Genomic DNA, 25,221 nt, shown 5'->3' with positions numbered 1-25,221 from the left:
AATACTGATCCGAATGCCTGCCTAGAAGTGAACATGTGTTTGGTTTTGATAAAAACAACAACAACCACAACAACAACAGTTAACACTACAACATGGAGAGCATTGAGAAATTCATCAACAGTATGTCAACTCGATTTCAGTGAGTCAAAGAGAAGATAAGAATAAACGGGAAAATGAAGCTCCTGGGATTGGGGAAATCCGCAAATACAGGTAAACTGCATCGTTGTTTAAACCACAGGTGTTAAACATGGGGGGGGAAAAGTCAATGCTTTCAATCCAATCCCCCCAAAAATCATCCACGTATCAACGAATGAGACTCATTATTTTTGGGGAGGATCTTCTTCTGTTCTTCAGTTTTCCAAATACTGGTTCATAATTTTTTTTTTTTTAATTTATAATCAGAAATGCTATAAATGACAAAGCATGGTAAAATCTGTATCGCGCAAGCTTTTATAAGTCAAACTTAAAAACAAAAAAATGTAAATATCTCAAAAACCTGCTTTGCTAAAAAGAACATTAAGGACATGTTTTAAATCAACGTCAAAATATGTCTCGGGACACATATAGCTATCTCTGATCAAAATTTTCTGTTGACCAGTGTTGTTAGTTCTGTCCCCTTCGCGCTGTCCTCCACAAGTCACACGGTAGTGAAGGAGAGGAGAGGATTCAAGATTTTCTTGCCGTCGGGCGAGCGTGAGCCGTGAGCCAGCAGCTCCTGGATGGTATTCCAGTTGTCAAGAATGCGGCGATTCCTGTTCCTGCTCATTTTCTTTTGGCCCAGGGGAACCACGTTGTCATGATGGACAGGGACGGGAAGCTCTACAGCGCCACCAGCTGATGATACCGCGTCCCTGCTGGGGAAAACGAGAAGAATCAAGTGTTGGACTGAAGGATTTGGTGGTGATGCTTTTCATGTACTGTTTCTACCTGTCGCCCTTCAGGCAGTCCAGGCGGCTCTGCATCATGAACTCTCGTCTTCGTCTGTATTCTCTGGCCCTCAGCAGCTGCTGCTTTCTCTCCTCTTTGCTCCAGTAGCGGCCCTGTTCAGTTTACACTTTATTATTCTCACGCAGTATTCATTTCGATTTGAAAGATATTTTGATTTAGTTCTAGTTATAGTCTTTTGACTAAAATGTTTAAAGTTGTAGTCATAAATGACTCATCTGATTGTATTCTAGTTTGGTTTAATTTTTCGTCGACAAAAATAAAGAGCTATTTTGGTCGACTAAATTCATGAATAATTTAGTCGACTAAAATTGCTGTTTGATCATTTAGTCGATGTTTTCCTTCTGCATATATTTCAACTTTTATACAGAAAGTATAATACACCTATTTCTAACTAGTTTAACATGCAAAAAAACACATTGAACACAACTGTGTCATTATTCAACTTTGCTTCAATGAAAAATATGGAAATGATAATATTATGCCATCTTAGAACTGAAAAATTAGTTGTCGACTAAATGACCGCTGAAGTTGGGCTCTGATTGGTTCTCTTCTCACTTTGTCCCATCTGTTCCATTTTTGGAGAGCTTCTTTTGCTTTGCTTGTCCTTCCCGCGTATGTTTCCTTCTTCTGATTGGATTTCGTGACTGTGGGTTTTCGTTTCTTCTTTTTAATCCTTGATGAGATTGTCATGTTAATGTAGCCATTGTCTCAATGAATGACTTGAGTGTTGTCTTTTATGTTTTATGTATAGCACCATAGCTGGGCATTTTACAAAATAATTGCGGTCCTTCCGCAATTTGTTACCCTTCCGCCATCCATTCATCCGACATTACAACTAGTAATCGCCCACGGGCCGGTCCGGCTATCATTTTAAACGGGCTTCCGTTGACGTTTCAGACGACCAAGTTTGACAAACTACTACTTGTCAGATTGTGTTTTTGGCCCGACGCCAGCGATCTATTCTGGTTAGCTTAGATCTTATGGCAACACACTGCTGGCTGGTGGAGCTCAGAGGTGACGTGTTAGTCGCGTACCTGTTTCATCTCGCTGGCAGCGGCATCATCATCGGTGGTGGTGCCGCCGCGTTCCTCTCGGATCTGCATGGCCCTCGCTTTGAGGAGGCGGTCCCTGACTGGCCGCTTGGCCACATAGCGAGTGCCGTCGCTGCGGATTTTCACCTGAACACGAACAGGCATACACAATGAAAGCGACAGAAGAATAAAGCTAGACTCGTATAGAAAGAACTGTGGTGAATTACAACAACCTTTCCCAAACCTTTGAAACCGTGCACCCCAAGTCCAGTTGTCCCCTACCTTCCATTCCATGCGCGGTCCTGTGGCGCTTGGCAATGAGTGTGCTAGTAGTAATGGTAGCGCCAGACGCAAGCGGGAGGGTGTGTGACGATCTGCAGGACCGCAAGGGGCGTCGCTCACGCTGCGCGGGCTGGCCGGCCAGCTGTTTCCCGGAGCTGCCCCTCTGTCCTCGGCCAGCTCCCGATCCAGTGGCTCCAGCAGGCCATCGGAGGGCAACACCATGCAGCTGTGGTAGCGCTCCAGTACTTTGTTTTGGCTTTGGCGCCGCTGGGCCAGGAAGGGGCTAGACTCTGCACTTCCTCCACTGGGCCTGGAGGGGGCGATGCCTGCATCCAGATGTTCATTCGTCACCCGTTTAAGATTAAGATTTGTGCTAAGGTTTAGACCTGACTTTAAGGTTCAGACCTGGTTTCAAGGTTCATACCTGGCTTTAAATACAACCCAAACATGTTTTTTTTTTCAAGAATATGTTCCCAGCAGGCCCACTAGTTGAAACTCATTTTGATTAATATTGCGTTTGTGGAATATGAGTTAAGCAGCAATATCCACTCAATTTTAGCCATCAACTACTCAGGTAACGACCAATCACAGCTGACCTGTTTTCTGAAGCTGAGTAGTTGTGATGTCATTTTAGTCGACAGAAATGGCCAAATGGCCGCCCCCACAGATGGCTAAAAACGAGTGGATTAACTCTTATTCCACAAATGCAATATTTATCAGAATGCCTTGTATCAACTAGTGGGCTTGCATAGAACATATTCTCGAAAAAAAATATGTTTGGGTTGACTTCCTCTTTGAGGGTCGGATCTGACTTCAAAGTTCAGGACTTGTTTTAAGATTTAGAACATGTCTTTTTGATTCAGATGTGGCTTCAAGGTTCAGGACTAACTTTAAGGTTAAACCCAACTTCGAGGCTTTAGGGTGCAGAGCTGGCCTCGAGGTTCAGACCTTGCTTCAATGTTTTGACCTGACTTCAAGGGCCATGCCTCTGATAGATCATCCTGAGCCATCATCCGATCTGCTGGGAAAACAGTTGGGGCCGACAATCGTTAAATGTGTTGGTGCTAGTGAAAGTTTAGTCGGAATCACAGACGGAAGCCCGTTTAAAATTAGAGGCGGACCGGCCTATCGGTGGGTACTATACCCCCCCCTCCCTCGAATAAAAGGCAAATGACCGACGACGGAAAGGCACCCGCGGTGCAGACGGATGACAAATGACGGACGCTCAATTTGTAGTAAAATGCCCAGCTCTGCTGTTTAACAACAAGTCACCGCAAGAAAAACGACCAGCGTACAGCACTTGGTATGCAGCGATGGTTGAGTTGAGTTGGTTAATGGACTTCATTGACAAGCTAACATTTAGCTTAGCTTCTTCTGTTTTATCTTCTCCTACTACTCCTGGTTGGTCTTTGTATTTTCTGGAAGTCTAAATGTCCTGTGGCACCTGCTGTCTCTCACAGGTCAGTCAAAACAGAGACGGGTCATGTGTGTGGTGTGCTGTGTTGGCAATCTGCAGTACAACTTTTTCCTTGGCAGAAGTGAGTTTCTCTCAAGTTTGAAAAATCAGTGTGTGTATGGCTATTACCTGTTCTGGAACCATGCCCTCTTTCAGCCATGCCTCGTCTCGATGGTGATCCCAGCTCTCTGCACAGAGATCTATGGAGGCATAAACAAATTGTATTTTGGACACCTTAAGAGTGTTCAATTGGTAATACTGTACTTGGAAATCCAACCATCCATCCATAGTGTTCAGCGTTAATGTTTCTGTAAAGAAAAATATTTATTTATGTCATTAATGTAAAGTTATGAAAAACTTGAAAAAATTAAAAAAAAAAAAAAAATCAAAGCTTGTTTGATATCAGGAGAAATATTGAAATCCAGAAGCAAAATGTGTTTTGAATGTCATTGTCAATTGCTTTTTCTACAAACAAAGGAGAACCTTTCCGTTTCTGCCCAATCCTAAATTTACATACTTATCATGTCCTGAAATGGCTTAGTGGCGTTTTTTGCATGTTTTTTGTTTGACAGTTTTTTTTATAGTGACTAATCTGTGGACCTGAAGTTGTAGGTCGAAGTGTTGACCATGTCGCCTTCCCAACCGCCGCATCCGAGGTTAGAGTGGCGTCTTTCCCAGTGGGGAGGCGGGGACGTGGGGCCCTCATCTTCCCGGAGAGGCGGGATTCTCACGGTGCCGGCCAATGGCGTGCCACGGCAGCTCTCGCCGCTGCCGTAAGCACTTGTGCTGTCTTTGCTGTCGTTGGAACGCTCCGGAAACTCGTTGATGGCCAACAACTCGTGGCAACGGGTATCATCATCGTTGGCGCCATTGTTGTCCCGCGGAACTGCATGTCAACATTTTTTCTAAGTTACTTTGTAAAATTAAGTGTATATGCGTGTAGGATATTACATATTTAACTAAGATCATCTCAAAGGTCAAATCTTTTTTTCCAGAATTAAGTCATATTTACTTTTTAAATACAGTACATCCGTCAAGTTGTACGCTTTGGGCGTAATTTGTACAGGTGGAAACACCTTTCCAAACATGTACGCCGCACATCACGAATCTGCCAACTCCGCATACGACAGTCTAACAACAAGTCTTTGTTAATAAACAACAAAGCATGCACCACTAAACAGTTGAACAACTATCCAGTCTGAGCGTCTCAATGTCTTGTTAAGTTTGCACTCTTTTGTTTTCTGGTCTGTTTTGATGCGTTGAAGGTGTGGTTGCTATGAAAGCAAACAACAACTTGTTTGGATGCCATCAATCAAACGTAAGGCATGTAAGTTGACTGCAAACGTTGTTGTTGGTATTACGCAAAAGAGAACGTTGATTAACATTGCTGTGGGACTGATGTGATTATTGCAAATAGGATCATGTTTGTCGGACTCCAGGGAGACGTTGGCACCCATCAAATTGAAACCTTTGACATAAATTGAGAAATATTTGTGGTGCTTATCATAATCATAGCAATACTACAAATACGGCCGCCGCTACTACAACCATTCATAGTCACACCACTGTTACTACACATACTCTCACCACTATTTTTACTACCGCCACTCGCATTCGTTGCACTACCACTCATTAATAATGCCGCTCATTTTAATACTCCCCATATTTGTAACGCTACTCATACTCATATTAATGCTACTCAGTATTACACATACAACGAATCGGAATACTACTACTGCTGATACTACTATCCATACTAGTACTGCTACTATTTGTAGTCATACTACTAATACCACAATTCAGTATTCATAATTCATATGACTACTCTACTGCTCATTTTCATACTACAACTGCTATTACTGCTAACACTATGACTAGTACAGTACACAAATTCATATTACTACTACTCATACCCATATCAATACTACATATATGCTGCTACTAGTCTTACTACTGCGACTACGAATAATACTAATACTGGAATACTACAATCAGGAGTACTAATCATCATCATCATCAAAAGATGATAATGATGATGATGATTATTGGTATTATTATTATCATACTTCTATTACTCCTTTTATTCGACCACTGATACTAAAACTACTCTTAAAAATATTTCTTCAACGACTACTACTACTGCCGCGGGTAATACTATTTCTATACGCGGTTGAGAAAATGGATGGATGGAGACTAATTCTACCAATAAATACAACTACTACAACGAATAATACGACAGCTAGTGGGTGCGTGGTACGGATACCTGCTTCCGCCGTCTCCTCTTCCATCATCCAGGCTTTAAGGTATCTCTCACGGAGCTGCTGCATCTTCTGCGCACGCAGGATGTTGCGCCACTTGAACTCCAAGTGGCGCAGCTCTTCCTCAATGAGCGCCATCTCCCGCTCGCTCATGGTCGCGTTGCAGTTCACGTCCACCTCCGAAGACGTCAAACCCTGCTCCTTTGCGCCTTCTTTCTCCTCCTCCTCCTCCTCTCCTTTTCCGTTCCTTGGCTGCCTCTCGCAGTGGTACCTGATCTCCAGTAGCTCCTGGTACCGCTGGCACTCGGCCTCCGTGAGGCCCGCCATCATATTCACTGGACACTTGTGGAGCTGAAGCTGAGAGTCAAAGGTTTATGGAGCTTGTGTTGTTTACTAGGAACCACAAAGCAACTTCCCTCACATGTTTACATAAAGGTGGAAGAGCACTGCTGCTCTAAATGATACAATAACAACACTCTAAAGGGGACGTTATATAAAACTTGCTATTAAGAGTGTATAAAAATACTGTAGTTGTCTGGAGTGGAGCTAAGTTACACAAGAACTGCTCCCCAAGTTTCTCCGCCCATGACTTGACAGCTGGGTGAAGGGTTTCAATTTCCAAGTGGGAAGCACGAGCATGTCAAAAGGTAAGCAGAGCTGCTGTGCTTTACACGGATCAGATCAGCTTCTAAGAACCGGTAAATACTCAAATGTTTCGCTAAGTCTGTCATTGCATGAGACAGACCTGCCCCCCCCCCCCCCAAACCGTTCAGAGTGCTGTAATTCTTTCTCGTTTGAGGATTTTGACCAAAGAATGTTAGAGAGGCTTTATGAAGACATTTGGGAAATATTTTGAACCGTGAAAAAAAGCACAATATCTCCTTTACAGAACTCGAGTCCAAACTCTGATTCATCCTAACGGATTTACCTTGTGGTGGGCGTGGTTTTGCGCGGTACCTCCCTCAGTTACATCCAATCCAGTGAGAGAGTCGGAGGTGAGCTGGAAGTCTTGCAGGTGTGCAAAAGGAGGTGGGGTGTTTCCTCGGGCATGCCGTGGACTCGGAGGGGTCATCTTGGGGCTGGGTCCTAGTCCAGGACTGAGTCGTGGACTGAGCCTGTGGGAGTCAAACGAAAGGTTCATCAACTGCTCAAAGGACTCCTCGCGAACTACTCGGCACTACATTTCCAACCATCTTGAATCACCCTAACCTGCTGCAAATCCTTCCAAGCTCCGTCTCTCGGCCCGGCCAATCTCTAAAACTCCTTCCCCTCACCTCTTACTCAAGTCATCGTATACTTTCTGCTTGGCTTTTGTTTACTCCCTCTTCACCTCCCGCGTCGTCTCCTTGTGTTTCTGTCTGGTCTCTTCTTTCTCTCTTTCTCTCACTATCCCATTTCACCAATATTTTAACCATTTCACTTTCCTCAAAGGAAATCAACCCACACATGTTTTTTTTTTCAAGAATATGTTCCATGCAGGCCCACTCGTTGAAACACGCCATTCTGATTAATATTGCGCTTGTGGAATATGCGTTAAGCAGCGAAATCCATTCCTTTTTAGCCGTTTCAGGGTGCGGCCATTTCGTCACTTTTTTTGACTGAAAATGACATGACAGTTGCTCAGGGCTCAGGTTACGACCAATCACGGCTCAGCTTCAGAAAACAGGTCCGCCGTGATTGCCTTTAAGTCTTCAAAGCATTTCACTTTTCTTAAATTCCACTTGATCCTCCTCTCTGGCTTCACTCTCTTTCTTTTGAACTTGTGTTACTACAACTACTACTTCTCCTACTAACAAAGTATATAGTAGCATAAAGTTTTGCTTTGCACTCTTTGGAGGTCCTGACCTCTGACTGTGGCCCAGGCAGACCTTGCGGGCGCTTCCGGGCGTGTTGGTGGCATCCGTGTTGCAGGCGCTGCTCGGGCCACCTAGCAGGTCATGCTCTGACGACTCGTCGTAGCGTGTGCTATCATCGGTGCGCCCCAGTCCGCTGTCCAGTTCCTGGCTGTTGGACAGTAGCGGCGTCAGGTGGAGAAGAGGGGGGAGTGGCACGGGGGGCTCCGCCCCGTTTCCTTCCTCATCGTCATCTTCCTCGGCATCATCAAATTCTCTTGCTCTTTGTGTTCCACCGTGGTGGAGGTGTAAGTAAGGCGAGAGGTGTTTGGTCATGACGCCATCGACAAGCTGGTCTTCCTGAAAGGACATTTGTTTCAAGTGGATATATTATGTAAAAGTAACCTTTTTAAGGCGTGTTCACAAAAACAGTGGTACGGTCATGATCTGAGTTTTTGTTGATTTGGTTTTGATTAGAGATTGATTGTTTGGTGTTTTCCCCGTGTCCATCTTATGTCTTGCCTTGCTCGTTAGGGTTTTGCTTCCACCTGTTCTCATCAGCCCGGTCGCCAGTGTCTACGAATCCGCTCCAGTCAGCCACTTGTGTCTTGTCCAGGTGTGCCTCATTGCCTTCCGCCTATGACGGACACCCATTTTGTAGGCGATAAACGATAGGAGGGAAACTTTAAAAAAATAATCTTGACCAAGCATAGTTGGAAGCCCATTTTTTTCGTCGAGGTAATTGTCTATTGTCGCGGGGAATTTTTAGTCAAATGCCCAGCAGGGCTTGTTGTCTTGTCAGTTATGTTTCATTCAGTTCCATACTTTTTGTCAGTCTCTATTAGGGTTGCCAACTTTCTCACTCCTAAATAAGGGACAGGTGCCACGGTGGTGTGAGCGTGATGTATGAATTTTGTATATTTTTCAAATTTTCACGTTAATGCTGAAACCACATTCACGTAAAAATAAGAAAAAATGGACAGTGTTTTTCACAGGACAGCGACGATATGTCACCTCATATGAAACCACAATTTGGCTCTTTTCATCAAAAAACGGGTGTAAGAAATCTGAAATGTAAAAGAGGAGTGTGACTCACCAAATGTATTTTTTCCATGGATATTTCTGGCTGCTTTTGACTGACTCAAGCAGGCTTCTGTCATTTTGCGCAGCCAGAGAGAAGTCCTTACATGACAGCTGGAGTGATTGCCGTTTGTTCTGAGATTCACGCTTTATCTGATCTAGGATCTGTCATGTGCAGTACCGAGAATCTCCATTAGAGAGCGCTGTAATGTGCTATCACTGTTTAAGAACCAGCAATGTATGTTCAAGCAAGTATGCAAGTAACAGACATTGAGCTGCCAACCCGTCTGTGTCCGTAGTTATTGACAATCGATCGCCATCCAGAGCTTTACTAAAAGCATCTTATATTACAGGATCGGTAGATTTCAGTTTTCTGTATTTGCAAGATTTGATAGTAAATATACGGGACATTTAAGGTCCCGTATGGGACAAACCAAATTAGCCCAAAATACGTGACGTCCCGGCTAATACGGGACAGTTGTTCATTGTTGTTACTGTTGCTGTTACGAGCCATGTTAATCCCATCATGTTTTTCTGATAACATTTCATTTATCAAAGTGAACACAATTGTTGACTATCTGCATAACATTAACTGTGATTTGCATTGACTATTTAGGAAAATGAACAAAAACAGCATATGCTGAATAAATTGGATCTTAGTGAAGTCATAGCAGCTATAAATGTCAAGGAAGCTAGCTTGAGGCAGGGGAGCTCTGGAGAAGATGTGATTAAAGTGATCATTTGATTATGTTGAACACACGAGTGGGGAGGATGTATTGCTATGCGCGAAGCATGGCTTGAAAAAGGTATTTAAATCTGGCCTAACCCAACCCCCGACACACACACACACACCTACACATTATGCTATTTGCTGCCTCAGTAATACGGGACATACTTCCCATTCTGCTGTTCACTCTAAATCTGGAAACGGAATAAATGACTCTGCGTGTGTGGCGGTGTGGTCATGTATGAATGAGTAGCAGTCATGTTGTTCCTGCCCAGTCAGCAAATGTGGACACACTGGCGTACACGCCATCCATCGTAAAACAATTAATTTATCATGTTTATTGACACTATAGTGTCATGTGCGAGCTTAGCGTGTATGCGGCAGGAGACGTGTAAGGAAGGAGGCTTTATCTTCATTAGTGTTGACTCATTTGTGCAGCGTGTGTTGACAGTTGCAAGTCACCTCCATGTCGGGCCGGGCCAGCAACAAGGAGAAGTTGCCGCTGTCTTCTCTGCTCAAGATGGCGACGGCTTCTTCTCTGCTGCCAATCTCTACCCCGTTGATCTGCACGTGAGGCATCACAAGTGTATCATCTAGCCGCCAGCAAACATTCGGTGGTTTAAATCACATTTTAAGAACAGTTTATGCAGAATTCCAAAGGGTTCGCTTGCGTTTTTTTTTTTCTTGCAACTGTGAGTGGAAGTGAAGTGGAGGCAAAATAAGAGCTACTAAAGACAGCTCCCTTCTAGCAGAGAAGATGTGAGGTACCTGAAGTATTCGGTCTCCCTCCCTGATGCGTCCGTTCTTGGCAGCGATGCTGTTTGGATTCACCTTGGTCACGTGACAAAAGGAAGAAAACCAACACATGAACTCAAGAGCATTAGCAGCCGAAAAACAGCGGGTACGTGTTTACCTCTCCGACATAAATACCCAGTTTATCCTCGTCGTCTGTCCTGTAGCACACCGTCAGGCCCAGCTTCTCCTCCTGACTGGACTTGTAAAGCGCCACCTCCTAATAATAACAATAATAATATTAATAAGAAGACTGATACTATGACAATACTACTACTACTACTAATTATAATGATAATAATTCTTCTTATTATAATGATAATAATAAAGAATTTCATTTAAAAGTGCCTGTCATGGCACACATGCTGACCATAACAACAAAACCAACATCAAAAATAAATAATAAAAAACACAAGAAATATCAGTGGAAATCAAGAGGACGAGTATAAAAAAATTGACCAGAAATGTTTAAAGTTTGATATTGTGATATAGTAGTTGATATAATAGTGTATGAACTTGAACTGCCGAGGTGGTGTCAAGTGGGATATCCAGACTTTTATCCTAAGCAGAGAGCAAAATGGTGGGATTGTCTCCACCCGTAACAAAACCGATTAGGATTCAGTGACAGTGTGAATTAAGATCTTGGTAGTAAAGAATTGGATCTGCTGGAGAGTATGATCTAAATGAGATATGTGATGAAGAGGAGGGGGCCCAGGGCGGAGCCCTGGGGACCTGAGACCTGTGTTGACTGGGGATGGCTGAGAGGTGAACGATTTATGTTGAATGAATCGATTGTTCGAGGACATGTGGCAGATTCCAAAGGAGATGAGTCAGTGAATGAATATGCTGTGAGGGGAGTCGACATAACCGGTTCGAGGTCAACCTTGGTAGATGCCCTCACCTCATATTCCAGCTCGTCTGGCCTGTCCACATCGTGGTGTGACGCTTCCAAGTAGTCGTCACCATCGTCGAAAACGCATTTGCTGGGGGAAGTCGTTAAATATCAAATGGCGCCTGCGCTTCATTTCACTCTCCTCCTCCTCATCATCATCAAAGGAGTCAAACATACAATTTGTCAGCCCGGTACTCTCCCATCAAACTGGGGAGAAGAGGAGTGGTCGGCGGCCACTGGAAGCTGACGTCAGTCTGCGTGGCGTTGTCCACATGCTCAGGAAGAAGAGCAACCGAGCTGAAGGAGGAGACGGAGGTGCCATTGGCTCCGTTTCTGGTGTTGACTATCGCACCTGACGAGAGGAGGCGCAGTCATGTACTGTGTGTGTTTAGCAGAGGTGGGAATAAGTCAGGTGCAAATCAGAAGTAGGTCTCAAGGGTCAAGCAGGCGCCTGAAGTTGAGTCTCCACTGGATTTCAAGCAAGTCACCACTTGGTGAAGCAAGTCATAAGTCAAGTCGTACAATTTTGCTCGGTCACATATTAGCCCTTTGCACTTTGCACTGAATTATGGGACGCCAACATCCTGTCTAATCCGAAGCATAATGAAAACATTGTTGTCCACAATGTAGTAGTTCTAGCTCAATTGTCAAAATGTACAATTGATATTTGTTCTGATAATGGCGATGATGCCTGGAAGCTGATGTTGAGAAACTTGTTACCTTTCCTTTTGTGACTTTTGTGGTTGGGCCCGGGTCGCTGCAGATGCTCCTGGGACTTGAGCGCTCTGTCCATTGGGAGGTGAGAGCATCTCCTTCCTTTCACCTGACAGTGGGACACATTGTGCACCTTAGTCTAGCATGGATCCTGAATGATTCTACTTGACATCACGGCGGAACCCTCTCAAGTTTTGCTTTTTCTTCGACCTTTTGTGTGACCCTTTTTCCTGATAATGATTGAAGAATGAAAGAAATAAAGAGGAAGAAAAATGCAATTACCACCTGATTCAAATGATCAGCTCATCAGCAAGCTCTGCAGGAGCCTCATAACGATCCCAATCATTTGAATCAGGTGTGCTGGAGGGAGGGAAACATCTAAAACATGCACAATAGCGGCCCTCGAGAGCGGGAGTTTGACATGTGTGCTATAAGTGACTTTTTCAACCTCTTACAATCTCTCTCTCTCCAGGTTTATTCCATCATCTGTATTGAGTCAGTATGTTTTGTCTTTTTTTTTTTTAATCCCTTTTTTCTTTGTGTGCCGATATGAAAATGTTGTCTTCAATATCCAGATCTTCGAGTTGGCACCTGGATCCTACAATGTAGTGAGAGGAGTGAGCGCCTTAGTGCTGGCAAAAATGTCATCTCCCGCCGTAGTTTCACCGAGCTAAGTTCACTCTTCTTGCTTCAACCTTGGTCTCAAAAACAACAACTGGCAGATGGTGTTTTGTCTTACACTGTAGCGTGTTGTTAAACTGCCAAGAAGGATGTGGCTTGCGAAGGTGAAACAATAGAGGATCAAATGGCACTTAAGGTAGGAGAGCAGTGGCGAAGTAGACAATAGACACCGGATATTGTTAGACTCACCCCAGCCTGGGGCTTGTTGTTACCTTTTCGGTTCCATGACGATCCATTGGCCGCAGGGAGTTGCTGCAGCCCTTTTGCTAATGAGGCCGGACGGCCGGCAGAGATGGATGGATGGCAACATCAGGGTGCATGGTCGGGAGGATATCAAGAAGGAAAACAGAGTGATTAATATAAGATAAAGATGCAAGTAACAATGAAGAGGGGAAAAACAAGTCTGAGGTTTTCACACTTCAATGCGATGTAATCATTCATCTCTTTTTCGGTCCAATTATTAGGATGCTAGCTGAGAACACATTTAAGAGAAAGTCGGAGAAAGATGAGCGGGGTTGTTCATGTTTGCATAGCATGTCACTTCAATAAATTGAGAACAGGTAGACCCTCCATCCACGGTGATTTTTAAGTGTTTCCACGCCGACCTGGTGTGGAACTAAAGTGGGACAAAGATGATGGGCTTCCTTTCGCCATCCCCTCCCCACGTTTGTGATTATTGTGTCCCTGCACTCGGCACGCTGCCAATGACAAATGGGCCTGTCAACACCATTGTGTGTGTGCGTGCGCATGTGTGTGCGTGTGTGTGTGTGTTGATGGAATCATTAAATAGTTAATGAACAGGGTGGGAGGGAGTAAGGGGGGAGGAGGTTGCAATCCTGTATAACAGGGGTGGGGAAACTCCGGTCCTCAAGGGCCGCTATCCTACATGTTTTAGATGTTTCCCTCCTCCAACACACCTGATTCAAATAATCAGCTCATCAGCAAGCTCTGCGCAAGCCTGTAAATGATTCTGATTTGGATTCAGTAAGTGTAATAGTATGAGTAACTCGTTATTTTACTTTGTTACCACCTAAACATGACGTACTATAGTACCGTAACGTGTCAGTTTTGTGACGTGTTAGTCCGAGCACAGCAAATTATATATATTTTCCCCATGTATATAACGAATAACAAGATTGTGTTGATTACTCATACACATTGATTCTCAACGCCTTTATAGTCTCATCATTTTTAATCCCATTATTTCCCCCCCCCCCAAAATTGCAATAATATATTACATTCCAATGCGTGCATGCTCAGCCGGCTGCCAAGCGTCAGTACGGCTTCCCTAATGGCAGCGGTCACCACGGCAACAACATCCCACCGAGACACACTTGACAGCAAAGTGAAGACGAGATGCGAGAGGTTGTGGTGAAGGTTGGGGGGGGGGGGGGCGGTTGCGGGGAAGAGGAGGGTGGTTGTCAGGGAAGCCGGTCGTCATTCATGCACACACGTAGTGTCATGTGAACAGCGTTCACACACAAACTGTGAAAATGTTTCTTCGGTGGGCCATCAAGCATCGAGGAAATGACAAATAGATGCAAATCTAAAAGTAACACTCGTAAAAGTCGCGCAGAGGAGGTGATTGCGTCAGCCCTTGTTGTGCCAGCCCAACATTAAGTTTTGCCCTTTTGTGTCGGCAAATTTTTGGTTGTATTAGGATATTGGGATAAAGGTTCCTGCAAATTACATGCAAAAAAAAAAAAAAGAAACAAACATGCAGCTGGTTGTGTTAAATGTTTGTATTCAATTCAAAACAGTCATGCCAACTAATGTCAGGTTTTACTTCCTGTTTCGAATGCAATAATAGTGTTGGCATGCTGTGTCGTTCGAATTGTCCGCAAGTAGACTTACCCGGTACATGACCTTGTAGCGCTCCTCAGGACGTCTGACCACACACATGTTGCAGCCCATGATGCCGTCTTTCACCTGCGCATTGGCTCTTCCTTTCCCTTCTTCTCCTCGTATGTTGCTTTGCAGTCTCGTGTGAGATTGATAAAGAGCCTAAAACGTCAAGATGTCCCTCCAATACGAGCTTGTGATTGGAAAAGTTATTAAAAAAAGGTCTGAAAAGTCACGTGAGCATTTTAGCATTGAAGAAGGAATAGAAATGTACATGGTTATTGTCAATTAATTCATGAACATTTTTTCTTGAAAAATGTGACTGGCAGATTTTCTTTTAAATGGTTTTCCTACAGTGCAGACCAGACTTTGCCTAGTCAGGAAGTTGGACTTGAGGCCATTTTGTGCACCTTGGTCCCTTACCTTCGGCCTCCATCTACCTGAAGTGGACGGAATGTCATCAGGAAATGCAAGAAGGAGCCAACATCAACTTCTTGTTACATTTCCAAAGTCTGGAGGGGGAAAAAAAGCCATGTATTCCTTCATCTGGTCCCGTGGTCCAGAGGAAATGTGAAGGATCAGGATCTAAATCAAGTGAGGTTTCTGTAATTGCAGATTTGTCACAAGACAGGTCCTGTTATGGACAACATGTGAAAAACTCGTTGCTGGAAAAATGCTGGTCTTATTCCTGGCTTCTGCTATGGTGCACGTGTGATTTGCTTCTGTGTGTGTGTGTGCGTGTGTGTGTGTGTGTTGTGCAACACAAAACATACAGCAGAGTCTAAATTAAATTTGTCCTTAAGTTAATATGATCAATTCAATTCAAAGGCTGAAATAAGTCCAGCGATGGAGCTATGATTTCAGCGATTGTTCTAAATCAAGTGATGGATCTAAATCTAGTGACGGTGCTGTAAATGCAGTGGAGGAACCACATCTAATGATGGAGGTACTTTGATTCAAGAGGTGGAGCCAAATCCAAGGATGCCAGGGATCATTTTCAATCTAGTGAAGAATTGAAATCCAGGGCTGGCTGGTGCTATGATTCCATGATAGTTCTAAAACCACCGACCATCATCCTTTCTTCCTCCCCCTCTGGATTTCCACCGCACAGTCATCTCTCCAAAAATGCACTTGAATTTCACCCCTGAAAGTCAGAGAAAGGATATGGATGGGACCGCATACAGTACAATACGCACAGATGTTGATTTAAAGTAATACCAAACGAATACAATGACATTTTAACATCATAAACTGTCCAACGTATGTGAATTGCACTTTTGATGAAAACGTCCAAAATGAGCCAAAAGTGTTTTTGTGGTTCATTTTGGTCCATGTACGCACCATTTGGTCCATTCCAAATTATTTCTTGTACTATCACCATCCTTTTGTGCTCAATTCTTACCACCAGTTTTCACAGTTCACTGTGACTGCTTTCATTGTCAAAAATATGTAAACGCAATGCAAATTCTGTTTTATTTTTAAGAAAAGGAAAACAATACGGTCAGAAGAATAAATTCTATCAAAATTTTTGTTTAAATCCTGGATTTTGTTTGGGGGGGGGTGTTCAAACAGATCAATGGCTCTGTTTCAGGCAATAAAAATGTCAAATGTAACTAAAAAATGTGCATAAAAATATGAAAAGATTCAACAATAATTTAGACACAAAATGTTCCCACAATAGTAATCATAATAAAGTGTCATTTGGTTCTCTTATTGTCAGTATATCAACTATTTATTTTCACCTTAACAACCAATTTCATTATTGTCTACATTATTATTACTATTATTATTATTATTATTATTATTATTATTATTATTATTGTTATTATTATTATTATTATTATTATTATTATTATTATCATCATTATCGAAATTCAATGGCTTGCAGTGCACCTTTTCAGATGTTTCCGAGCCTCCTCCAGATGTTTAGGGGAAGCCGCCTGTGATCGCTCGCACGCACGGTGATCCAGGCCTGGGCAACACTTCCATAGCGAAAGCCTCCTACTCCTCCTCGCTCTCTCCAGAAAAAAAAAATGCTGTTGTTGCACGTGTGGAGCCAGCAGGCACACGTCAGTCTTGATTTTGACGTTCCCAATCAAAATGTGACGACGGTGATGAAGAAGAGGAGCGCATCTCCTTTTCACGCCGCTCGCTCCTCTTCTGTAGCGCCGGCAGCCAATCGCACGCTGGAGGCAATTAATTCTCGCCATCATTGGACCCCTTCCCCCTCCTCCCTCGTCTTCCTCCTCCCACCTGATCTGGATCGCTGTTGCTTTGTCTCTGACGTTTGCTGATCCAGGAGCAATAGTTCACCAGGAAATGTACTAGCTTTCTCCAAGACACCTACAGTACCACATCTGGTACAGGCAGATTAAGTCCTTGAGGAGTTGGATCTGGACTTTATCAGGATGTGTCCTCCTCCTCCAGATCTGGTTTTGATCAAGACCTATATTGATCCAGAACCAGGACTTAAACTGTAAACACCTAAAAGATGGCAGTACTCATGAGGAACATTTAGACACTACTTGAGGAGATGGAGCTGGACTCAATCAGGACCTGTACTTTCCCTCCAAGTCTGGTCCTGAACAGGAGTTTGTACTGATTCAGGACCAGTACCCCTTCAAGAAATCTTCCACCATTTTACAGGACCTGTCCACACCTACAAAAACCACAGTACATATCTGAAACATACAGATGTAGTCCTTGAACACTCAAAAACAGTTGGGTTAAAAATAACACAAATTTTGGGTCAAAAATGGACCAATACACTACTTGGGTCAATTTGATCCAACTCTCTGGGTAGTTTTTGCAGAAAACAACCCAAAAATGGGTAGTTATTTACGAAACAACCCCCAAATTTTGGACTGTTTTGTACAAAACAATGCAACAAAGTGGGTCAAATTGACCCCAATCGTGGATTGGTCCATTTTTGACCCCAAATTGTGTTATTTTTAACCCAACTGTTTTTAGAGTGAAGCTTTGGGACTCTCTTTTCGTAGATGGACAAAAGTGCGCTCGGCTTAAAGACTGGTGTATCTTCATTTTTGTTCGGGTCAAGTCTAGTTTACCATTTTGGGGAATTTGGCAGAAGGCCTTCGCGCCATCACGTGCGTTCCAGCCGACCGAAGGCAATTTCTTCTATACGGCTCAAGCGCACCTGACAATGTGGTGACAGAAAGTAGACTATACCGTAGACCAGTTTAGAGCAGGTCTAAGTTGTGGCGCAGGTGTTGTAACAGGGTTTTGGTGGATTTGAGTGAGGTGCAGAAAGACAGATAACTCCATGTAAGTGTGTGGTGGATGCATCATTTTTATCATCACCTTTATTATATTTTTAAAAACACCCCCTTGGGGCCACGGCACAGCTATGCGGGGGGAGTGTCAGACACAGACACAAACAATCGGAATGGAAAGCGGTCTCCAAGTGCCCACTTCATAGCGATGATCACTCTGGCCCACTTGATCCACTAGTGGAGGTCTGCTTGCAGTTCTTTACTTTAGTTTGAGCGCTTCAATCTTCAGAAAAATATCAACTAAGTTTCTACTCCAGGTACGAACCAAGCCACTTTTCCGGCCTCTCAATAAACTCAACTGTTGCCCGACCCTTACCAAAAACAAAAAACAGAAACTCCCTTTGCAAAATTTGCTGCCATACTCTAGCTGGTAAAGTTAACTTATGAGCATATTTAACTATATAGTGTGGTCTATAATATTAAATGTTTCGACTCTATGGTGTGGTGGGACATCACTACGTTTGATCAATATTTGTATCAATAAGATTTATTTTTTAAATATAAATATTGGAACTGATATTTTGTCCAGTAAATAAATAATCACGGACTGTAAACCACAAATGAAATTATCATTATTCTCAAATTAATTTACACAAATAGATAGATAGATAGATAGATAGATAGATAGATAGATAGATAGATAGATAGATAGATAGATAGATAGATAGATAGATAGATAGATAGAAATACACAGACAGGGCATGTGTAATAAAAGCAAAAAAATGTATTGAAGTCAAAACTGACTAAATGTTTTTTCCTTTTTCATTATTTTTTTTTCTATTTATAATAATTCCAATTTCAGTTAGTTCTAATTTTCTTTTACTACATGGAGGTAAAGTTTCGAAGTGATTTGAAAGAAAAAGGTAAATAAGAAACGAGCACATCAGACTCTAATAATGGCGTCTATTGTAGTTTGTCTGATTGATGGTGCCGTAGCGTGACGTCATTTGTCACCGGCAGATGATTTGCATTTTGATTGTGAACAGCCAATCAGAATCACTACGTTTTACATATGGCAATTGATGGCACTAAGTTTGTTAAATCATATCTAAAAAGCACATTGACTTATTTTTTTTGCAGTTTATTCACTTCGTTTTACTTAGGTACGTCATTTGTCACCGGCAGATGATTTGCATTTTGATTGTGAACAGCCAATCAGAATCACTACGTTTTACATATGGCAATTGATGGCACTAAGTTTGTTAAATCATATCTAAAAAGCACATTGACTTATTTTTTTTGCAGTTTATTCACTTCGTTTTACTTGGGTTTGTTCCTGCTTGTATTTTGTGTCTATGATTTGCATTTTATTTTATGAAACCGTGACAGTGATTATTGTCACAAACAATAACTTCCCAGCCCTCTTATGGTATGACAATGGTGTAACAACAATAAAATTCTTTGCCAGAGAGTTGACTCACGTTGTTACGAGAAGCCTCAAGAGCGTCAGGAACTATAATTAAACATAGCTGGAGGTAATACCTTGTGATCATGTGAGGTTGTGAACAGACCAATTTCTTAATGTAAATTACAGATGTCAACATGTGTATCATGGGCCTGAAATATGAAACGCGTTACTGTCTATATGTATTATACTACTGTACTGCGTTACTATTGTAACGCTTTACCCCCAACACTGTTGCTGACACACCTTTTGTCAAGATGGCACCGGAAGTTGAGCAGAAGATGAGGTCCAATTAGATGAAACGCAAAAAAAAACCAACAAAAAAAGAAGCTTGATTTTTGTAACTAGTGCACAGTCGCACCTTTTGTACAGTTTTATTATTCTAACTATTCCGATGCTAGTATACTTGAAGTCCTGTACCCTGCAGAACCACAGCAATTGTGCTTCAAGGTTTTAAACAAAAAACCTTGAGTATTTTTAGTCATTGTCATGGCCTTCAGTTCATAATGTTACATTTCAAAGGCTAAAATGTCATGTCAGTTTGTTTTAGCATGGTCTGTGAAAGGATTTCAGTATTGTTTTTGAGTGCCTTTCTGTAGTGTGAATGTACACTTTTCAGTGCTGTATATAAGCGAAACAAAATGTCAGTATTGTGTATAAAAGAATGTTGGCAGTGTGTGAAGGGTAATCCTGAATTACATGAGCACACTTGTTGATGACATGAAAACTAGTTGCAGACCTCAGGTTCGGCATTTGAAGTGCGGCGCGCCTAATGAAATCTTTGATATTTCTAAGATTTTTTTCCAAGTTGTGACTCAATTTGTCCCATTTTGCCGGAGGAAAAGAAAATTGCTAGGAATAATTTGGCATACCTCCATAGAGGGCCACACCTTTCCTCATTACATAATACATATATATTGCCTATTATGTTCAAACACATTAAGCACTCGCGCTTATGCAGCTTTGAGTTCGGAAGTATGAATAAAAATAAAATGTAATGACCTCATAATTGTGCCCGACTGTGTACACTGATATGGTCTCAAATTTGAAAACAAAACTGAGCATACACACACTCTAAAAATAGTTGGGTTCAAAGTAACACAATTTTGACTCAAAAATGGACCGATCCACAACTTGGGTCAATTTGACCCAACTTTCTTTGGTTGTTTTTGCAGAAAACAACAACCAAAATGGGTAGTCAAAACAATGCAAGTGGGTCAAATTGAGCCAATTTGTGTATCGGTCCATTTTTGACCCAAAATTGTGTTATTTTTAACCCAACCGTTTTTAGAGTGCATACAAAACGCAACAAAATGAAGAGAATAGACTGTTGGCGGCAAATGAATACAATTTCATTGTACAAATATTAGAACTGAGATGTGCATGTTGATCAGTACTACAGATAATGTTTACGCCACCAGAGAAGGACTTTTTTTTTTTTTTTACCTGGGGCTCCACCACTGTCCTGCAGTCATTTGAAAATGAGCAAGACAACTAGCTGTATGCCATTCCAAACATTGCTGAGTATTACTTCATGACGAACCACCGGTGAAGAGGGACTATCTCTCTTCCAGTGCGTGCTTATTTCATATTCTTGGTCTTACAATGCGGTACCTATACAGTAGCCCCCGAAAGCTTTTCAGCACAAAGCAGTGACATTGTTGAACAGGACAAAGAACACAACAAAGGATTGCAGGTTTACAGGTCACATACAGAATACCGGAACCAAACAACAAGTGCAGCAAAGACCAAGTGAATTGAATATAAAGGCTAAATAACATTCAGAATACAAGATATTGTGGCAAACAATGTCCAATATGTCAACCAAGTCATTGCTTTCATGACATGCACGTTTCATTCTAGTTTTTGGTCTTCTTTCTACACTTTTGTACACTTACAATTTACTTCTACTGCGTCAATGGCACACCCAACATCAATCATCTGTAGACTCAGAGAAAAAATGGATGGCATATTTCCTGCAGTGGAAATGACAAGAATCTTTGGTTGGTACGCAAATATCCATCCTTACTCTATACCATTTTTCATTTTGGTGAGGAGATGGAGCCTATCCCAGCTGACTTTGGAGCCAAGGCAGACGAAAGTGGTTGTAATTCAACTATGGAGCACGTATGGACGACAATTCACACTCCGACAATTCACCCATGACGCAGCGGAAATTGAACCCACGCTGCATTGCGCATATGTAAGACAAGTGAGCAATTAAACTGTCATTTTGAGCATCAAACTGACTGGTATGCAACAAGTCCACTTAAATTACCGGCTTGTACACTTCACTCATCAATCCTGTTCAACGCTGCTCTGTTATAATTGTCCCCTACTATTCCGCAGTGTGTTATCATGCCAGAGGAATCCAATGTACTTCCCATATTTACGTGAATTCTCTCGCAAAACCAGTCCGATGTGTTCGCACTTCTCGAATTTGATGTGCTGGGAGTTCAGAGAAACAAAAGCTCACTAGTTACGTTGTTCCTCAAGAATGAGGAACTAATTGAAACGCCAAGACATTACATGTAAAAAAAAAAAAAACCCAAACAATTCGACATTCCAAGACAGTCATCTAACGTATATAAGGATCGCTTGTAGTCGTCGTCAACATCAAACATCGCACACTACGACAAAGGTAACGACACATCTTGCTTTCAAACTCAATTTTTGGTGACATTTTCACCGTTTCTGTTTCGCCGTAGCGCAACGTAATGCTGCAATTTTATTGTTTAAAAATGTTGACATGTTTTTTCTCTCAATGCACAGATGGCATTTTCTCTTCACTCGTTGTTCCTCCTTTGCGGGATCAGTGGACTGTTGACTGGAGCCGTAAGTCCAAGTCTTATCGACTGACTTCGATCGAAGCACATGTTCGCAATTGATTGATTTATTCTTGCCTTCATTTGTTACAATGCTGTACAGTCTGCTTTAAAAAAAACAAAACATTTTTCTCTTCTTGACAGTGGTCCAAGCCCACTGTTGTTGTGAAAGGTTGGTAGCTGTGCCTCAGACACTTTTCCAAATACCTTTTCTTTAGTTGATATTTGACAGCAAGGTTAATTGACATACCTTGGGTTTTCTTCAAAATAAGTAAATAAATGAATAAATAAACAAACCTAAACTGTGCTTGCAGGCAATAGCTGTCCTAAAGGCTGGACTCAGTTGGACTGCCACTGTTACATCTACGAAAATGAGGGCAGAACCTTTGCAGATGCAGAGGCATGGAAGACTTTTCCACTTTTTACAATAGTTGCGATGCAGCTGTGAAGCACTTTACTGTGATTCCAAAGCAACATCCCATTTGTTTTCTTTTGATTGAACACTTTGTTCCAGAGTCGAAATCTCTTATCTGATGGATCAAATGAGTTGGAGTCACCTTTTTACTCTTTTGTTCCCCATCAGAGCGTCTGCAACATTCTTGGCGGGAATCTGGTCTCCATCCACAATGACCTGGAAAATGCATTCGTTCTGGAACTGATTCGGGCGGGTGGTAATGACGACGAAGCCTGGATTGGTCTCCATGATGCAATTGAGGTGACGCACTAAAAGTTCGCATTGAGCCATTTCACTTGTGTTCAGTAAAAACGCTTTTGCCACAAATGAACGAGTCCTCCAATCGCAGTCTTTTCACCATCTTGAAGGAAAGACGCTCAGTCAAATTTTGTCTTCCAGGAGGAGGACTTCATCTGGACTGATGGCTCGGATAATGATTTCACCAAGTTTGATGTGTCTGGAACAGAGCCTGATGGCACTGGCGACTGTGTACACATGGATGAAAGTGGTGAGTAAAATCAGCCATTGCAGTTTGCTTCGAACGTAATGCTGTCATACGTCAACGTTCACATTTCTTACAGCTGGACTTTGGGAGGATGCGGTCTGCTCGGATGAGATCCCGTACGTTTGCATCAGAGATGTGCCTCCTCACTAAATGTATTCTTATACAAGATTGCATTATGCATGAGACAATATCCACCTTTTGTGGTGCCTTTGTATTTCTATGTTTAGTATAAACTCTTCTTTTAATCTTCCTTCATGCTCATTTGATATTGTGTAAACAAATGTGCAATGTAATAGAGCATCTTTCTGGTTAATGAAGAACAATCAGTTTGCATCCAAATGTGTTTGTGTTTTATTTTTCGAACTTGCTCACCTGATTACAAAATGCGCCAGTCAATCACAGGCCGTACTATATGTACAAGCATTGGTTTATTTATTTATTTTTTCTAACGTTTGTTAATGCTGGAAATTAGTCATGATTCAATGAGCAATGACAACGAATGCTCCAACGAGCCAATCAGAGCAATGTGTGTGATTGAAAAATAACCTCTATAACAATAACCTGCACGGGTGAGCGAGTGTGCACCATATTTTACATTTTACTTTTCGAGTAAAACAGATAACATTTATATATGCATTCAAATTCATTCACCGTTCACTCAATTCTTGGTCTTCTTGATGTGTTTTTCAAAATAAAACGCAATCGCAGATGCATCTGCCTGCGTGTTTGTTTAATGGAAAAATACATTGTGATAAGACTGCCCCTCAAAACTGCATTTGAAAGTGGATTGATTTGAGAAATTGTGGAAGGGGGGGCGCAAGCAGCGCCGGGTCTAGGCAGGGACAAGTAAATGTTGTGGCCCCCCCCCTCCAAATATATTATATTTCACATATTTTTTTATTATCTCATGCCTCTCTCCTCCGCTCCACTTCGTATTGTCTCAATGTCTTGCTTGCCGCCTCAAATATAAAATATATCAAGTTGTTTCTCGTGTCCTGTTTCTCGACTCCGCTCCATCTCCCCTTTTCACTCTGCTCAGAATATCGTCTCGCTGTGAGGGATAGCTGTCTACAGCGAGCTGAGACCCAACTTCCAATAACCCTTCCGTATGCAAATGAGTCAGGTTTCTAATAGCAGTTAAAATAAACTATTACCCTCAGCCAAGTGAATGCATTTGTCAGTTAGACATGGCAAAAAGGTGCCGGAGCACAATGCCCCCCCCCCCCCCCAAAAAAAAAAACAGAAAGCAGAAAGAGTTTTGCTGCCATCGTGTGTATAAATGCAGTAGCTGCGTTGTGGCCGTCTCAGACCTTCAGTCTGTGCCCTCGCACACAAGTGTACAAATTGATGCCGATATCACACACTGGCGCACACATACGCACACACGTGTACCCCCGCCCCCCCCCCCCCTACACACACACACACACACATACACGCTCACACACACGCACACAAGTGCCAATTCCCTTTTATGGTACATTGATTATCACTCAATCCACACCAAGGAGAACTTGTCATCATGGTTACGTCAGCAATACATGGGTCCATGTGTAATTACATACAGATTGTGTGTACTGTATCCATCTCTAAAGATTATATTATGACTATTTTGTACACTGCAGTTGGACCTTAAATAACTGAATGCATGCCTATATGTACATATGTAATTTTAGAGTATTACTTGTATATATGTATGCATGCATGTATGTATGCATACATTGTATGTATGTATGTATGTATGTATGTATAGCCGGATCTTGCTATGGGCAAAGTGGGAGATCGCCAAGGGCGTAATATATCAGGGGGTGCACAAGCACACCAGGGGAAAAAAAAAAAAGTATGTCTCGGCCATGGTGCAAAAAAAGCCAAGTGTACGTACATATGTACATATGTACGTATGTACATAAGTGGTTACATATGTCACTCTAAAAACAGTTGGGTCACAGTTGGGTCAAAAGTAACTATTTCGGGGTTAAATTTGACCCAATTGCTGTGTTAAATAAGGACCGACCCAGACTTGGGTCAATTCGAACCCAAAAATTGGGTTATTCCGTTTTGACCCAACTTTTAGGGTTAAATGAACATAACAAATTGGGTAAAAAAAAAAAAAAAAAAGCAAATAATTGGGTTATACCACTATTTTATTTATTTATTTGTAATGCTAAGGATACTGCCCCGAGGCAGACAGAAGGGGTCGGAAGACG

The 25,221-nt window shown here is 42.2% G+C and overlaps 2 protein-coding genes across 3 annotated transcripts; one reads left to right on the top strand and one right to left on the bottom strand.

The window, feature by feature from the left end:
- Positions 1-205: 205 nt before the first annotated feature.
- Positions 206-15,060, bottom strand: LOC147153903 (PDZ domain-containing protein 4-like). 2 transcript variants are annotated; one of them, XM_086045011.1, is made up of 17 exons: positions 14,548-15,060; positions 12,906-12,959; positions 12,019-12,121; positions 11,476-11,650; positions 11,308-11,389; positions 10,528-10,626; positions 10,383-10,445; positions 10,077-10,178; positions 7,821-8,167; positions 6,904-7,090; positions 5,981-6,332; positions 4,318-4,603; positions 3,847-3,917; positions 2,262-2,587; positions 1,983-2,126; positions 928-1,040; positions 206-854 (listed from the first exon to the last, which is right to left on the bottom strand). In XM_086045011.1, exons 1-17 carry the CDS (start codon positions 14,605-14,607, stop codon positions 638-640), a joined length of 2,781 nt encoding a protein of 926 aa, XP_085901137.1. In that variant the 5' UTR covers positions 14,608-15,060; the 3' UTR covers positions 206-637. The 2 variants fall into 2 exon arrangements, with proteins under 2 accessions (XP_085901137.1, XP_085901145.1); XM_086045019.1 differs by having other exon boundaries at positions 206-851.
- A 6,746-nt stretch (positions 15,061-21,806) lies between these two features.
- Positions 21,807-23,350, top strand: LOC147153902 (lithostathine-1-alpha-like). The gene is made up of 7 exons (XM_086037558.1): positions 21,807-21,874; positions 22,006-22,068; positions 22,203-22,230; positions 22,373-22,458; positions 22,642-22,773; positions 22,912-23,020; positions 23,094-23,350. Exons 2-7 carry the CDS (start codon positions 22,006-22,008, stop codon positions 23,165-23,167), a joined length of 492 nt encoding a protein of 163 aa, XP_085893684.1. The 5' UTR covers positions 21,807-21,874; the 3' UTR covers positions 23,168-23,350.
- Positions 23,351-25,221: the final 1,871 nt, after the last annotated feature.

Source organism: Filicampus tigris, chromosome 1 (assembly GCF_054856515.1).
Source record: "Filicampus tigris isolate MCC_2025a chromosome 1, RoL_Ftig_1.0, whole genome shotgun sequence".
Classification (NCBI taxonomy): domain Eukaryota; kingdom Metazoa; phylum Chordata; class Actinopteri; order Syngnathiformes; family Syngnathidae; genus Filicampus; species Filicampus tigris.
Note: the sequence above shows the minus strand (reverse complement) of the source record. Positions and strands in the feature narration are given on the sequence as shown.